This window comes from Peromyscus maniculatus, chromosome 9 (assembly GCF_049852395.1).
Source record: "Peromyscus maniculatus bairdii isolate BWxNUB_F1_BW_parent chromosome 9, HU_Pman_BW_mat_3.1, whole genome shotgun sequence".
Lineage (NCBI taxonomy): Eukaryota > Metazoa > Chordata > Mammalia > Rodentia > Cricetidae > Peromyscus > Peromyscus maniculatus.
In genome coordinates, this window is record NC_134860.1 from 118,365,688 (window position 1) to 118,381,678 (window position 15,991).

At 44.9% G+C, this 15,991-nt stretch overlaps 1 protein-coding gene and 1 non-coding gene across 5 annotated transcripts in view; one reads left to right on the forward strand and one right to left on the reverse strand.

Annotated features, from left to right (window-relative positions):
• Positions 1 to 6,931, forward strand: part of Ipo5 (importin 5) — a 50,240-nt gene extending 43,309 nt beyond the window's left edge. For all 4 annotated transcript variants that reach the window (XM_076545571.1, XM_076545572.1, XM_076545574.1 and 1 more), the window contains exons 22-28: positions 632 to 804; positions 1,431 to 1,598; positions 2,480 to 2,602; positions 3,555 to 3,774; positions 4,263 to 4,491; positions 6,087 to 6,228; positions 6,785 to 6,931. In XM_076545571.1, coding sequence (XP_076401686.1) covers positions 632 to 804; positions 1,431 to 1,598; positions 2,480 to 2,602; positions 3,555 to 3,774; positions 4,263 to 4,491; positions 6,087 to 6,228; positions 6,785 to 6,871 — 1,142 coding nt within the window. In that variant the 3' untranslated portion in view covers positions 6,872 to 6,931. The remainder of the gene's footprint in view (positions 1 to 631; positions 805 to 1,430; positions 1,599 to 2,479; positions 2,603 to 3,554; positions 3,775 to 4,262; positions 4,492 to 6,086; positions 6,229 to 6,784) is intronic.
• Positions 6,932 to 12,437: 5,506 nt separating this feature from the next.
• LOC121832495 (U12 minor spliceosomal RNA) lies at positions 12,438 to 12,791 on the reverse strand. Its single transcript, XR_006076141.1, has one exon. It is a non-coding gene; the product is annotated as a U12 minor spliceosomal RNA (small nuclear RNA).
• Positions 12,792 to 15,991: the final 3,200 nt, after the last annotated feature.

A 15,991-nucleotide genomic window follows, 5' to 3' on the forward strand; every position in this document is an offset into this window, starting at 1 on the left:
TGTGTTTTGGAAGCCAGTGATCTTAACCACTTAACCAGCCCCTAGAATATTTTTAACTTTTTTTTAGTATTTAAATCTTTTTACTTTATGTATATTAATGTTTTACCTGAATGAATATGTACATGTATGCTGGTGCCCATGGAGATCAGAAGAAATTATATTCCCCTGGAACTGGAGTTAGGAATGGTTAGAAACCACCGCATGGATTCGGGGTACTGGACCCCAGTCCTGCAAAAGCAGCTCATACTTTTATCAGCTGAGCCATCTCTCCAGCCCCTGGCTTCTAGAATTACTTTTGAGAAGAGGTTGCCAGGGCTTTTTATTTTATAAATGATATTAGATAGGGAAGAGCCACTTGGTGCTTCAAGGAAGACCAGGGAATTCCACATAGGAGGAGTCCTTAGTAGTTTTTTTTAGGAAAGTTGTGGATTCCATTGCATACACTGCAGAGCAGAACCGTGAGAGGCCCTTCACTGTTACCACACACACTGCTGTGCTGTGCAGACGGTCAGGGAGCCTTGGCTGTTTTTGTACCCATTTCCCCTTTCCTGCTAACATAATGTTCTTAGCATGTAGGTGGAATGCTGGGATACTCCAAAGGCCCCTTGGTGCATTTCCTTAACGATAAAACGGGTCCGAGTGGCGGCGGCAGAGTCCATGCCTCTTCTGCTGGAGTGTGCCCGAGTTCGGGGTCCCGAGTATCTCACACAGATGTGGCACTTCATGTGTGATGCTCTCATCAAGGCTATTGGCACGGAGCCTGATTCAGATGTCCTCTCGGAAATAATGCACTCTTTTGCGAAGGTGAATGTTGTCTCTGAATATCCCCCTCCTGTTTTATAAGCCGTGTTTATGTAATTCTCTGCTGACTAAATTAGGGAGATTTTTTTTCATATATATAATAAACCTTTTTTTTTTTTTTTTTTTTTTTGCTGAAAATGTCAATTTTTTTTGTTTTGAAATTTTGGTATAATTTTTGTTGGTTGGGAAGTTAGCTTTTGAGAAATAGTGAGATTACACTAGAAGGATTGTTAGAGGTGGGATAAATACAGACAGTTACAAAGGGGTCCTTAATGGTTCTTGGAAAGTTGTAGCTTCCGTTGCATCAAGCAGTTGGTATACGTTCCCAGGATCCCAGATGAAAGTCCGATGCTTCTAACTGCAGACACTGCACCGTTCATGTCTAGATCCTCCCGTGAACGCCTCTTTCCCTTTTCATCTGTTGGTATCAGAAGTAGATGGGTATGGTAGGAGGTGGATGACGTTCTGGCTCTGGATCCTCAGCCTGACACGTACGATAGGTCCGAAAGGAGTTTTGTCTCCGACACCTCTGTTGGAAATGCTGTCCCCCAAGTACAGCTAAGTGTGCCCTTACTCAGTGGTCTTTGGTCTGGGGTGGTGACTTGTGGTCCTTTGTCTCCCCTGCTCAGTGCATAGAAGTGATGGGTGATGGATGCCTGAACAGTGAGCACTTCGAGGAGCTGGGGGGGATCCTGAAGGCCAAGCTCGAGGAACACTTCAAAAATCAAGAGTTGCGGCAAGTTAAAAGACAAGATGAAGACTATGATGAACAGGTTGAGGAGTCACTACAAGATGAGGTAAATTATTCCCTTCCGACTTCAATTGAATGAGCATTTGCATCTTAACTCTTTAAATGCTTCAGTTTCTAGTTACCTTCCAGTACCCTAGTCTGATAGACTCTGTTATCGTGGGCAGAGAAGCCGGTATTTCTAGAATGTCTTTTGAAATGAACTTTTTTCTTCAGTGTCTCACACATCAGATGCCATAGATTAAATACTTGTTGCTCACAACCACCATTTGCCCATGTTGGTGGTGTTCCATGTCCAGGGTTGGCTAGAGTGACTGGTGACAGTCGGGGGCAGTTGGCACTAAGGCTCGGTGCATTGTAGGCAAGCATTCTGCCCCTGGATTGTTATCTCTAGCCTTGGGAAGAAGGGCTTTTATTTCCAGCTGTTGCCCACACTGGACTTGCACTTGGGATCCTCTTTATTCAGCTTCTGAAGTGTTTGGGATCACAAGCCTGTCTGCACCACCAGCCTCAGCAGCTTTCTTTACGGTGTTTCTCAGTCATTTCATCCAGCCTAATTGTTAAGATGGGCAGAGCCGGCATCTGTGTGTGTGGTGCCTCTCGTAGGCTGTGCTCATGCCCGTGTGCCTCCATTGTCCGTGTGTCCATGTGCCTAGGCCTGCACTGCTGCCTACCCCATGCCCTCACCAGCCTACTCACCAGCCTACTCAAACATAAGAAGTTCCCAGGCAGTGAGCGTAGCACTTGGTGTCTGTGCCTCCTTTCCCGTGGTGGAGACTTAGTGGCAGCCCCCAAGGTCACTCCAGCCTCCAGCTTCTCAATAGTCTTAACAGGGGAAACATTCATTTCCCGGATTTTATAGGTGTTGCTGCTGATTCTCAAGCAAATAGTTTCTAACCCATGTGGCTGCGTGTTGTATTTCTTTTTTAGGACGATAATGATGTTTATATTCTGACTAAAGTGTCAGATATTTTACACTCAATATTCAGTAGCTACAAAGAAAAGGTGTTGCCGTGGTTTGAACAACTGCTTCCATTAATTGTCAACCTGATTGTAAGTATTAACCACCTATGAGCTTTTTTGAATAAATAGTTAACCTCGAACTCTCGTTGCTGCATATAATGTCTTACACTTGTTAGAAATGGGCCTCAGAGGTGGAATTTGCATCATACTTTTTTAGTTATCCAGCTTAGTGCATTTCCCTGTACGTTTTCTATATCCTCTCAAGAAACAGAAGGGTCTTTACTATGTACAGTCTGCAATCGTGGCCTGTGGTTGGTCAGTTTATCTACTTGATTTTTAAATACCTTACAGAGGTTACAATTTGGAACAATTAGCAAAGTAAGCACAAGTGGATTTCGCACCTCTGCTCCCACACGTGCACAGCTTCCTTCTTATACATTAACAGCCACCCTCAGATAGTAGGGTGTAGCCTCCAGGAGGATGCCCGTGCCTGGCAAGCACAGACACACACACACACACACACACACACACACCCCATTTTGTTACTCTACTTTTGAAATACAGTCTTGCTAAGTAGCCCAGACTGGTGTGGAACTTGGAATCCTCTTGTTTCATCCTAAGAAGCTGGGACTATAGGCCTTTGCGGCCAGGCCCAGTTGGAGGTCGTTAACTCCTGGGTTCAAGTGATCCTCTTACCCTAGCCTCCTGGGTTGCAGGAATTACACAGTACTATGTACTTGGATGCCTCCCTCCTCTACCGCCTACCTTTTTTTTTCTTACAAAGTAAATGTGTGAACATCTCTGCCCTGTCAATTTCTCCTGCAGTATGTGGTCATATTGTGGGACTCTTACAAATCATAAAAGTTCTGTACTGTGAAGTTACTTTAAATGTATGTATTCCTTCCAATGTTTTTGTTGTAAGAAGTGGTTACTATGTTTCCATTTCCTGTATTGGATTCATTCTGTAGGCAGATAGTTCCTGATGAATTGTTTGCAATTTTTGTCCCAGTATTTAGTACTTAAAGGGGAATCTCTTTTATAGTGTCCACATAGACCATGGCCAGACAGACAATGGGGATTGTGCATCTTCGATGATGTCATAGAACACTGTAGTCCAGCCTCATTTAAGTATGCAGAATATTTCTTAAGGCCAATGCTCCAGTATGTGTGTGACAACAGCCCGGAAGTCAGGCAAGCTGCGGCATACGGCCTTGGCGTCATGGCACAATATGGTGGAGATAACTACCGCCCTTTCTGTACAGGTACTTACGTTCTGCTTTGTGCATTTCATTCCGGGCAACCCTTCAGCCCAACCTTGTTCTCACCACACCTGGAAGCATTCTGTTCCGATTTCTGCTTTATTCTCCTCTAGCCACCCACCCGTCTCTGGTTTTTAATTTTATCCCCCTCTCCCATCTATAGCACAAACTGTACCGTGAATGAAAGCACGTGTCACCCTTCCTGCAGGAGCTTCTGCAGGGGAGTGGAGGTTGTCAGTGCTGGAGTGTAAGGCCTGGGTGGAGGCAGTAGAAGCAGAGGCTGCAGGGGTGGGCAGGCGCTCAATCGCAGCCCTGATGTGCCTGTCCGTGCTTAGTGTCCCTTCTCTTACATACAGTCCCGTGAGAGTAAAGCCAAGCACATAGGCTTCCTCACACTTGAGCAGTTAGCAACTGGACCAAAGTTGGGGACATTTATGTTCATCTGCATCAACATGAAGTTTACCTGACCTGTTTTTACATGTTTGTTTTAGAAGCACTACCACTGCTTGTAAGAGTTATTCAGTCTGCAGATTCTAAGACCAAAGAAAATGTCAATGCTACAGAGAACTGCATCTCCGCAGTGGGGAAAATCATGAAGTTCAAGCCTGACTGTGTAAACGTTGAAGAAGTCTTACCACACTGGTTGTCTTGGCTTCCTCTACATGAAGATAAAGAGGAAGCTGTCCAGACCTTCAGTTATCTGTGCGACCTGATTGAAAGGTATGCAAGCACAGAAATAAGGCCGGCGTTCTTTCTTTCCTTGGCCCAGAAAGCTATGAGGTTGAACCTCACTTGTGGCCAGCGGTGGGTTGTGTATATTTGAAGTAATACTTGCTTGTAAGGCCTGTCACACTTTAGCCCTTGTATAAAGATCTGACTTAGAGTTCTTTGGAGAATCATGTTAGCAAATACTGTTGGAAGAAAGTTACCATCAACTGTTTTGTTGCTCACTACATTTGCTGTATGGATCAAGAGTTGGTGGTAGCCAGGTATGATAGCACATACTAGAATCAAAGCACTGAGGAGGCTGAGGGGGCCAAGATGGCTGCAAGTTCAAGGCCATCCTTGCCTACATAGCAAAAGTCTCAAAAAGGAAGTGGAGGCTAACAGCTGTGCTGTAAGGGTTCACCAGGCAGGCACTGTGATCTGATGCTGGGCTATGATGTCACTTACTCAGTTTTGTACCCTGAGTGTTTAAGCTGCAGCAGCAGTGGCTTTAGAAACGTCGGGGTCGAAGCAATTCCTTGGCGTCCCTTTTATTCTGCAGCCTCTAACCATGACTTTGATCTTGACTTTCACTGCTAATTTCCGATAGAGTTTGGTTCACTCATCTATCCAGTAGAATTCCTGGAATTTTTTAGGATGTTCCTTCATGCCTGCTTGATTCAGCTTGATAAATACTGTATGTCCCTACGGAGGTAGGTCCTCCTGAGGAGTGTGATAGTCCCCCACAGACTGCACTGTCTTGTGTCTGTAATAGCAGTCCTCAGGCTGTTTGGTCTCCTTCGAAGTGACAACTGTCAGTGACTTCCCCTCAAATTCACTATTAACGTTTCTTTCCATTACGCCTGCCTAAAGTTTATCCCCTCGTTTACTCTTAAAACACCCAAATGACCCTTTTGAAACTGTTTGCAACAAATGTTATTCTTGGTAATGTCATGAGGTTTGTTCTTTTGTTTTGTGATACTAGTGACCAGACCTAGGAGTCTCACTTGTGCTGGGCAAAACGCTCCATGTTTGAACCCTCTTTTTATTCTTTGAAACAGGGTCTCACTAAGTTGCCTACGCTGACCTTGACAGTCCTCCTCAGCCTCTGCTGGGTTTACAGACTTGAGACAAGACTGTCTTGGTTGCCAGGCAGTGGTGGCACACGCCTTTAATTCTAACACTCAGGAGGCAGGCGGATCTCTGTGAGTTCAAGGCCAGCCTGGGCTACAGAGTGAGATCTAGGACAGGCTCCAAAAAAACTACACAGAGAAACTCTGTCTTGAAAAACCAAAACCAAACAAAAAATGGACTGTCCTGGGGCTTGTTTGTGCTGTTGGTTCCTTGTGTTGTGACGCAGTGCAGACGGTTCTAACACGGAGCGTGTGGTTCTCTTGCCTGCCTGAAAAGAACCTGAGAGATGAGCCGAGTGCTTTTCCCCGAGTTCCACAGGAGAGCTGCAGGCCCACTGAGTCAGTCGGACCAGCTGGCTCTCTTCCTACTGAACCACGTAACTGTTGTGTACAGAGCAGCAGAGGGAAGTGTGATTGATCGTGAGGAATTCCTCTCACAAATTTTATTTATAAAGGTGTTTGATTTTCTTTTGTCAGTAATCACCCAATTGTTCTTGGCCCAAACAATACCAACCTACCCAAAATATTCAGTATAATTGCGGAAGGAGAAATGCATGAGGCCATTAAACATGAAGACCCCTGTGCCAAACGCCTGGCCAATGTAGTTCGCCAAGTACAGGTAAGCTGGATGGGTTGAACTGGACAGGGGGTAAGTTAATCACAGTGTCAGGGGCTCTGCTGGCTTTTAATCTACATTAGGAACTAACATTTAATGAGAGGCGGAAATTGTATTTTTAAATCAGGAAGCTTTGAAATGGGTTATTAATATGTTCTACCCTTTTGTTCTCACTGTCAGAGGCAAAGTCTTCATCTTCAGCTTGAGCATATTAAGTCCTAGTATGTAGCAGATGGTCATTTTCAGAATATCTGAAGGAAAGAAAGATGCAGTTTATTAATGAGTTGTCAGAACCAAAAAAAATATAAGTGACTTACTTTGACTTCATGTAGTATATAGGTTGATCTAAGGTGCCAGCTAATGGGATAATTTTATTGATTTAGAAGCAAAGAAAAATTTCTGTAAATAAAATGAACTTTGAAGAAATGAACAGATTTCTTAGTTTTACCATAATCATCAAGTTAAGCTCTAGAGTGTCTGGGCACTGTTGTAGTCTGTGCCTGCTGTTACTGAAACACTGACGTGACCACTGTCTAAAATGTATGCACTTTCTCCCTAGACTTCTGGAGGACTGTGGACTGAATGCATAGCACAACTCAGTCCGGAGCAGCAGGCAGCCATACAGGAGCTCCTGAACTCTGCCTGACGGGCCTTAATACCACCTGCCAGAAAACTAACTCCAAATAAACGTTTACCCTTTTGTTTAGGTTTCTTTGTTTTGTTTTTGAGCAAGAGAGCAGTAGTGTTGTGTGTAGGCCATTCTTCCGGAGCCGCGCACACAGGAAAAGCAGCCTTGTGTGCGGAGTGGACTGCCGTGGATCTCCTCTGACCACAGAGGAGATCCCCGTGAGCCCATGGGAGCACTGCGGAGTATTTTTCTATTGCTGTGTCCCACCGTGCAAAGGCAAAGAGGAAACAGTTCCTTTCCTCACTAGACCTAAAGAAACTTACGGAAATCCAGATCAGTTAATCCACATAGACGTGTGTTAAACAGACTGGGAGACAACCTAGTGTTCATTCTATAAAGTGGAGTGAGATCTGTGTGGGGTAGAAAGAAGCCTTTACCCAGCCAACCAGCCGAAAACAGCTGATGACAAGCAAGCCTGAGGCTGTCACTGGATGTCACTGTTGGCTCTTTCCCCCAGAGGGCTTATGCAGTGACTCAGTATGGAGGCTGTCCCACATCGGCCCTTGAATGTGAAGTGTCGTTGGCATGTCTGCAGTGGTCTCGTTCACTCCTCAATAAACAGCATTGAAATACAAAGAGGCTTGTGTAAAACTTAGTATGTCTGCCTGTGATTCCTTTCCTGTTTTCATAGAGAGTGACCTGATATTTTTTTAAAGGATAGTTCTGGTTCTGAGTGTTTTTCCTCCACATTTTCTCTGCAGTACAGCCTTGAAAATGTGTCCTGTCTTTGCAGTCTTCACGGTAATTCAAGCTCACTTATATGACTATTCTGTTCACAACTGGTATTCTTAAGGTTTGCAAATTCAGCCAGCTTTTAAAAACTAGGATTGTTCTTACTAGATAAACAAGATTTTGGCTTAGTATTTTCATTGCAGATTGTAATTACTGTAGAGCCACACACAGCATTGAATTTTTTAATTTTACAGGTATTATGGCTAAAATTATTTACTGAAAAGCTCAGTAAAATGAAATTTTTTTTCTTTATGTGTTAATCTCAGAACAGTAACTGACTAGCTGTTGTTTCTTTAAATAATTTTCTAAGGGATCTTAATAGATTTCTGTTGAAACCTCAGTGTTAACATTTTCATAGTTTATACTAAATTTAACTGTGATAAAAAATGAGTTTTATGCATAAATCAGAATTTAAAATTAAACATTTCTTTCTTTAAATGATTTGCATTACTTCATTAAAACAAAATTTGGAATGAAATGGAAGATAAAATGGATTCTATTTAGACAGCTCACTGGTTAGCGCGTGTCCTTAGACTAAATGTTCAGCTTCTAACTACCGCATGGTTAGTCTGGATACTGCGGGATCTGGCAGAAAATATATATGTCAGTGACTTCGGCAGTAGTCAGTGCTTCCAGCGGGTGCTCTGGGCCTCTTGGAGAAGGGAGCTTGGTACTGTGTTCCCTGGGGAGGAAAGCAGGCACCGGTGGTGCAGCAGCTCTCTCTGCTCCAGCCTGAGGCAGGGCTGGGTGCTGGTGCCCGTGCACTGTGGATTGGGCTTCTGTTTACTAGAGTGCTCCTGCACTCTCAGAAAAGAAGCTCATGAGAAACATGGCCCACCTGCCAAGTAGGGGTGGTAGTGTGGTCAGGAGATGTTTGGAGAGAGCTAGTGTTTGCACTGGGCTAAGTACTTGTGAGAGCAGGTACCTTCGCATCAAGCACTAGTGGGATCATTAAGCACCAGCAAGGCCCACGAGCCCTGAGAAGTGCATTGGTGGTACACATGCCAACCGGCAAGCGCAAGACTGGCATTGAATTGAGGTGGGGAGGACAGGTACTAGGGAGGGACCTCTGTGTGCATGAAACAACCAACTCAACTAAGATGCCCGGTGACTAGGTTCTTTATGTTACCTGGTTATACACACTTGGATGGGGGAATTTGTGGTTTTTCCCTGTCTGTACCACTCTTAAGTGGCCTTGCATGCCAGTGAGTGGGACATTTTATGAATTCAAACTTTTGGAGGGAGTAACTGTATGGCTCTACCATTTCTGAAAATTTTGTAACAGTGCACACTCAGCATAACCCAATTTTTTAGTATTTTTAATGCTGTAAATTAGAAGTAAAACTGTCTCTCAGTGGTAACTGGATACTCTGTAATGCGAGGCACCTTTATCACAGTTCAGGTTGTAGCTTGGCTTAGCAAATGTCAATAAGTAAATAAATACTCTTGATGCAACTGGTCTCCTAATAAATGGGGGATGCACAATTGGTAAGCATTTGTTTATAGTAACCAAGCATTTATTGTCTTGAAGGATTATCAACAAGTAGACAATTCAAAAGGCTAAGTAGCCAACTAAATGTTTCCCTCAGCCCTGCCCCATCTGCCTAGATTATTGTTGCATCCATTTCCTCTCTTCGTCTTTATGGGACTTGTTTGCTTTGTTTTGTGCATGAGTGCTAGCCTGCTGTGTATGTAAGTCTGGGTACTCTTTGCCTGCAGTCCTGAGGAGGTCGGAAGAGGGCATCAGATCCTGGGAGTTGTGAGTGCTGGGAACTAAATTCCTGTGCTCTGTAAGAGCCAGTACATGCTCTTAACCACTGAGCTATCTCTCAAGCTCCTAATAGAGTTTTATTGGTTTTAATTACTATTTTGGTACATTTATAAACATGCATGTTCTATGGTGTCATATGGAGGTCAGGACAAGTTGCTAGAGTTTTGTTTTAATTCTTTTAGTACATTTATTAATATTGCATGTTCTGTGGTGTTGCATGAAGGACAAAGGACAAGTTACCAGAGTTGGCTCTCCTTCCACTGTGTAAGTTCCAGGCCCGCTCAGACTGCCAGCCTTGGCAGCAAGCACCTTTACCCACTGAGCCATCTTGCCAGCCCCTGAGACTGTGGGTTCAGGGGAAGCGGCTCAGCTGGTTCAGTGCTTGTCTGGTATGCATGAATCCTGGCTTCAGGCCTGTGTAAACCAGATGTGTTTCAGACAGGATCAGGAATTTAAGGTCATCTCTGGCTACATAGCAAATTGGAAGCTAGCCTGAGCAACTTGAGATCCTTGTCTCAGAAAATAACATCCAGCAACATGAGACCCATACTCTAAAGGAAGACTGGTGCTACAGTTTGTGACTTGTCTAGCAAGTGTGAGGCCCTGGGCTCAATCTTCAGTAAAAGGAAGAGCCGAAACTTCTGAGCAGGCTGTGGCACAAGTCACAGTTTCACAGTTGATTCCTGCTGGACATCTCAGTGGTAAGGTGCCGGGCAAGCACATGCAAGGCCCTGGGTGCATTCCCAGAGCATCAGAAAAATGAAAAAGGTTCTTTCTTCAAAAACACAAGCCTTCCGTCTGGTGTCCATGAACTGTTCTCATAGGAAAAGATTGCCCCAGTCCATGTAGGAAAAGCCAGACGCCTACGTTGCAAGTGTCTGAAGAAAACAATGGAGAGCTAGCAAGAAGTGGAGTCACACTGAGAGGAGGTGCTCCTTAAGGAGAGACTGGCCTGGACAGTGGGGGGGGGGGGGTAGAAGGTGTCTGCTAGGTGCCACCGCTTCCTTCTGCCTCACCAGGGATCCAGAACTCCAGAGGCTGGGAGTCAGAGCTGAAGGAAGTGCCCAGCTGGCGTGCAGCTGCCCCTGGTGGCCTGCCGAGCTCCACTGAAGGGTAAACCCTATGAAGTCCAGCAGAGGAGTACAAAGCAAGAGCGGATACAAGTGGGGTCCTGGCTGCCTCAAAGTCCCCATAGCTGACTGCAGATGGAAGAGGTCCACTCCCAGGGCTCTCTGCCCCTCCCCAAACTGCCTAGACCTGTGGCTTTAGCAACACCCCACCAAAGCCACACTAACTTCTGTGAGGTCCAGAACAGTGGCAGTACCTCCAAAGGTTTCCTAATTTGTGTGTTCCCGAGTGTTGGTGATAATTGGGATGATTTAACTCAAGTACTGAATTGGGTACTAGCTGTAATTATCTTGATGACAGTTAACACCCCTGTCTTGGGGCCATGGCCCAGTGAATCATTTCTAGATACCAACCAGCAAGGACCTGGGATGTAGTGTGGTGGTAGACTGCTTTCTTAGCATATGGGAAGCCCTAGGTTTGATTAACACCATGGAGAACTTAGGAACACCTACTGAAAAGTTTGCTGTCATTTCTAAAAAAGATCCAGCTTAATTTCTTCAGATCCAGTAATGTAGAGGGTGGAAAATGCTTCTTCAGTCCTACATGACAAAAGTACATGGGTGCTTAGATTATAGTGGACAGGGTTTCTCTGCGTAGCCCTGGCTGTCCTGGGACTCGCTCTGTAGATCAGACTGGCCCCAGATCTGCCTGGCTCTGCCTCCTGAGTGCTGGGATGGGTGCTTAGATGGATCGGACAGTCTCCATAGCTTTAACGCCTTACTAGTGTGGCTGTTTTGCTTATTTTCACTGAATGGGCCACTAGGAACTTGTTCACAATTCACAGGCTTAGAAAACAATCAGTGAAAAGTCTGTTGTTGCTCCTGTTCTTCTGAATGAAAAACCTTTCATACTTGATCCAGACAAGCACATTTGCTTGACTTCATTTACAACCCTCTCTACAAGGAAATAGGCATTCTTGTAAGTATCCATGTCTTTCTGATGGGGAGGACTCAGGCAGGGAAGCACTCTGAGCAGTGAACATCCTCTACTTAACCCAGCCTAGATTGGCTAGCCATTTAAGTCAAGAGTGAATAGCTTTCCCCCTTTGCCCCTCTAAAGTGTCTATTGTGACATCCTTGCAGGAAGTTGGTAGTAGCAATCCAACATAACTGGAAACAAATTCCCATAAGGAAAGATTAACCTGTGTGCCATGGGTTAAACCCAGCGCCTTACACATGCCAGGTAAGTGCCTGAGTTTTTTATTACATGGATTGAATGCACAGATCTGAGCATGTATGCCATGATGTGGGTATAGAGAAGAGAGGACAAGTGGGACAGAGGAATCAAATTCAGTGTCAGGCTTGACAGCAAACACATGCCCTGAACACCCATGTTCTATTTCCATGAAGAGACACCATGACCAAGTTGATTTTGGGGGCGGGGGCGGGGGGTGGGGAGAGCAGATAAACATGGTTTATTTGGAAGACAGCCCCTGACCACACATGTAGCTGGAGAGTTTCTCTCCGGGTCCCACCAAGTCCCCACAGACTTGCAGCCCACTTATAAAATAAACACATAGACGCTTATATTACTTATAAACTGTATGGCCGTGGCAGGCTGCTTGCTATCTGTTCTTACATCTTAAATTAACCCATTTCTATAAATCTATACCTTGACACATGGCTCGTGGCTTACCAGTATTTTACATCATGCTTCTCGTGGCAGCTGGCAGCATTTCCCTGCCTCAGCCTTTCACCTCCCAGCATTCTCCTTGTCCTGCCTACACTATCCTTCCTGTCTGCCTACTGGCCAATCAGTGTTTTATTTATCAATCAATCATAGCTACATATATTTACAGCATACAGGACATCCCACAGCACACAGAGGATGCAGTCTCAGGACAGCTATGCAGACAGCTTTGTCAACTTTCTGATTTTCTTTAACATAGGGGGTCGGGCAGACTACCACACCCAGGCATCCTGCAAGGTAGGTGGGTCGCCTTAGGGAGCAACCTTTACCCACTCAAAAATTCTTCTCACGTCAGCAATGGGGACTCAGGCATCACCCTGTGCTGTGGGATGGTCTGTATGTCAAATGTGTTGGCTCTGATTGGTCAATAAAAACACTGATTGGCCAGTAGCCAGGCAGGAAGTATAGGCGGGACTAACAGGAGATTTGAGAGAACAGGAAGGCAGAGGGAAACAATAAGTGGACTGTTGGATTGCTGGGGCTTGGCGGGACCCAGAGAGAAAACTCTCCAGCTACAACCCCGAATCGTTAATTTCCTTACTCATAAGTTTAAGGCATGACCAAGTTGATTCTTAAAAAGGAAAGCGTTCATTTGGACGCTTGCTTACAGTTTCAGTCTTAATCCATCACCATCATGGCAGTGTGCAGACAAGCATGGCGCTGGAACAATAGCTGAGAGCTTTACCTCGTGATCCTCAGCTAGAGAGAGACTAGGCCTGATGTGGGATTTTGGAATGTCAAAGCCCACCCATAGTGACACTTCCAGCAAGGCCACACCACCTAATACTTTTAATCCCTCCCAAACAGTTCTGCTCCCTGGTAACCAGACATTCAAAATATATGAGTCTATGGGGGTCATGCTCATTCAAACTGTCACATTCTGCTCCCTGGCCCTCTTTGGCCATATCATAAAGCAAAAATTCGTGCAGTCCAACTTCAAGTCCCCATAGTCTATAGCAGTCTCAACACTATTTAAAAGTTCAAAATCTCTTCTTAGACTCATGGCAATCTCTTAACTGTAATCCCCTGTAAAATAACAATCAAAAAGCAAATCAAAAATACTTCCAGCATATAATGGCACAGGATATACATTACTATTCTAATAGGGAGGAAGGGAGGAAAATATTGGACCAAAGCAAGAATTAAAACTCAGCAGGGCAAACTCCAAACTCGGCATCTCCATGTTTGATGTCAAAGTGTTCTTCAGATTTCCAACTCGTATTGCCTGCAACACACGTCTCTTAGGCTGGTTTCCCCGTTAGCAGCCTGGCAGGTATCCTACGACTCTGGCATCTGCAACATCTCAGGGTTTCCAATGCAATCCAGGCTTCACCTTCACAGCTTTGTACAATGGCCTCTCTGGACCTTCATGCAAGGACTGCCTGTCCTTGGTGACTTTAACAACAGAGGAAGACTGCACAAACGCTTTCCTCTATCCTTGACTCTTAGGGTAGAGAGCCATGTGGCCAAAGCTGCCAAGTTCATCTCCTTGCTGGGCTATAACCTGGGCCCCTCCTTGCATTGCATTTCATAAGCCTTATGTTTTTACTGATTTCCTTCACTACAAAGATTTCCTTTCATTACTTTTCACAATTTGGAGGCTCAGCTGGGCAGTCTTTCCCTGAGACCACTCCCCTTGTTCCATTTAGCACGAGGCTTTAAACATTATCTCCTTAAGCACAGGACTTGGCACCATTACCCTTCTCCTTTTCTTTTCAAACTGTCCGTTTTGTGTTTCTTCCCGCCCCACTTGACCCTTCTCATATATCTTCAGAAAAGTCATCACTAGTAACCACACAACACAATCCGTGCTAGGCTGTCCAGGAATCTCTGCCAACACCATTAATCTAAAACTTCCCAACTTTGCCTCAGGCAGATTTTTAGGGCAATAGTAAATAGCAGCCATTCTTTGCCAAAATATAACAGGATGGTCTCTAGGCCAGCTGCTAATATTCTTCCCCTCTTAAGTTTCTTGAGCTGGGCCACCCACAGCTCACATGGCCCTCAGCACCACTACCTGTGTTCCAGTTACTAGGATGGACCAGTAAGTCCTGCTTAAATCATTCAACTGCTTTTCTGGTCCACAAGTTCCGAAGTCTTCCATAGTCCTCCAACAAATAGCGTAGTCAGGCCCCAGCACAGCAATGTGTCACTCTCTGGTGCCATAAAAAGACACCATGGCCATGGCACACTCTTACCAAGGAAATTGTTTCATTGGGGGCTTGTGTACAGTTTTGGAGGCTCAGTCCATTATCATCATGGCGGGAAACATTGGGGGCATGAAGTCAGTCATGGTGCTGGAGAAGTAGCTGAGAGTTCTACATCATCAGGCAACAGAAAGAGAGACTGGGCCTGGTGTGGCTTTTGAAACCTCAACAGCCACCTTCCTCCAGCAAGGCTACACTTGCTCAAATGAGGCCACACCTTCTAATCTTTTTCATCCTTCTCAACAGTTCCAGTTCCTGGTGACTAAGCATTCAAATATGTGAGCCTATGGGGGCTGGTTCATTTCTTCACCACAGCCCCTCTCCACAATACTAGTAGTAAAAAGGCCGTCACGGTGTGATGAAAATGTCACTGCAATATGCACCCCTACCAAAGCACTGCTCTGCACCCCAGAAAGGAACACAATTACAAGGTGGCTTAGAGGTAAAAATGGCAGAATAAGTGTCGGTGGGTTGGTTTTTTAAAAATTACAGTGTAAACAGCTATAGTTCTGGAGGTGAAGCAGACACTGCATAGGGAAAGCTGGCTTTAAGCCTGCCCGGACACCTCAGTGAGTGGAGAGAAGTGGGGTCATTCACTTTGCCCAAGTGGCACAGAAATCAGGAAGCCAGTTAGCTCCCCTCCCAGGCTGCCCTTTAGATTTGGATTTTTTGTTTTGTCTTGAAACAGTCGCATGGAGCCTAGGCAGGTCTCAAATTCCAGAACGACTATGTAGCTGAGGCTGGCTTTGAACTCCTGATCCTTCTGCCTCCACATCCCGAGTGCTGGGATGACAGGCATGGCTGCTTCCCAGACCTGCGCTCCTCACCTCACTTGAGTTCTCACAGGGCCTTGCAGGTGAAATGTTCCCCCATTTTCTAGGGAGCAAGCAGGTAGGAGTCTTGTTCTAACTGAAAATTTTACAGTATCTAGTCAGTTGTAACTCAGCAAATTCAGCAGAGAGGTTGGTAGTAAATACAATAAAATAATAGAACTTGTCATTTATATTGTGGTTACCCTTCTTGATTGTGTTTTTTTAATGTGTGTGTGGATGAGTGTATATGTGGGATGTGTGTGTGAATGCAGGAGCCCACAGAAGCCAGAAGAGGGCATCACATCTCTTGGAGTTGGAGACTGTTGTGAGCTGCACAATGTGAATGCTGGGAATGAACTCAGGTTCTCTACAAAAAATAGTAAATGCTCTTAATGTATAATTTGATTTCTCTTTATGAAGTATTCTCAAATCAAAGATGATGACCAGCCACATCCAACAGAAGACTTTTACAGTTCGTATTTCTGTTTTATTCCTTAAAGCTGCCAATATGCCATGTGGTGGTGGCACATACTTTTAATCCCAGCACTCGGGAAGCAAAGGCAGACAGATCTCTTGTGAGTTCAAGACCGGTCTGGTCTACAGAACTAGTTCTAGGACAGCCAGGGCTACACAGAGAGACTCTGTCTCAAAAAACCAAAAATAAATAAATCTGCTGATAATATAGGTTTTTTCATCAATAAAATATAACTGAGTAGATTATTTTTTCCTACAAAATTAT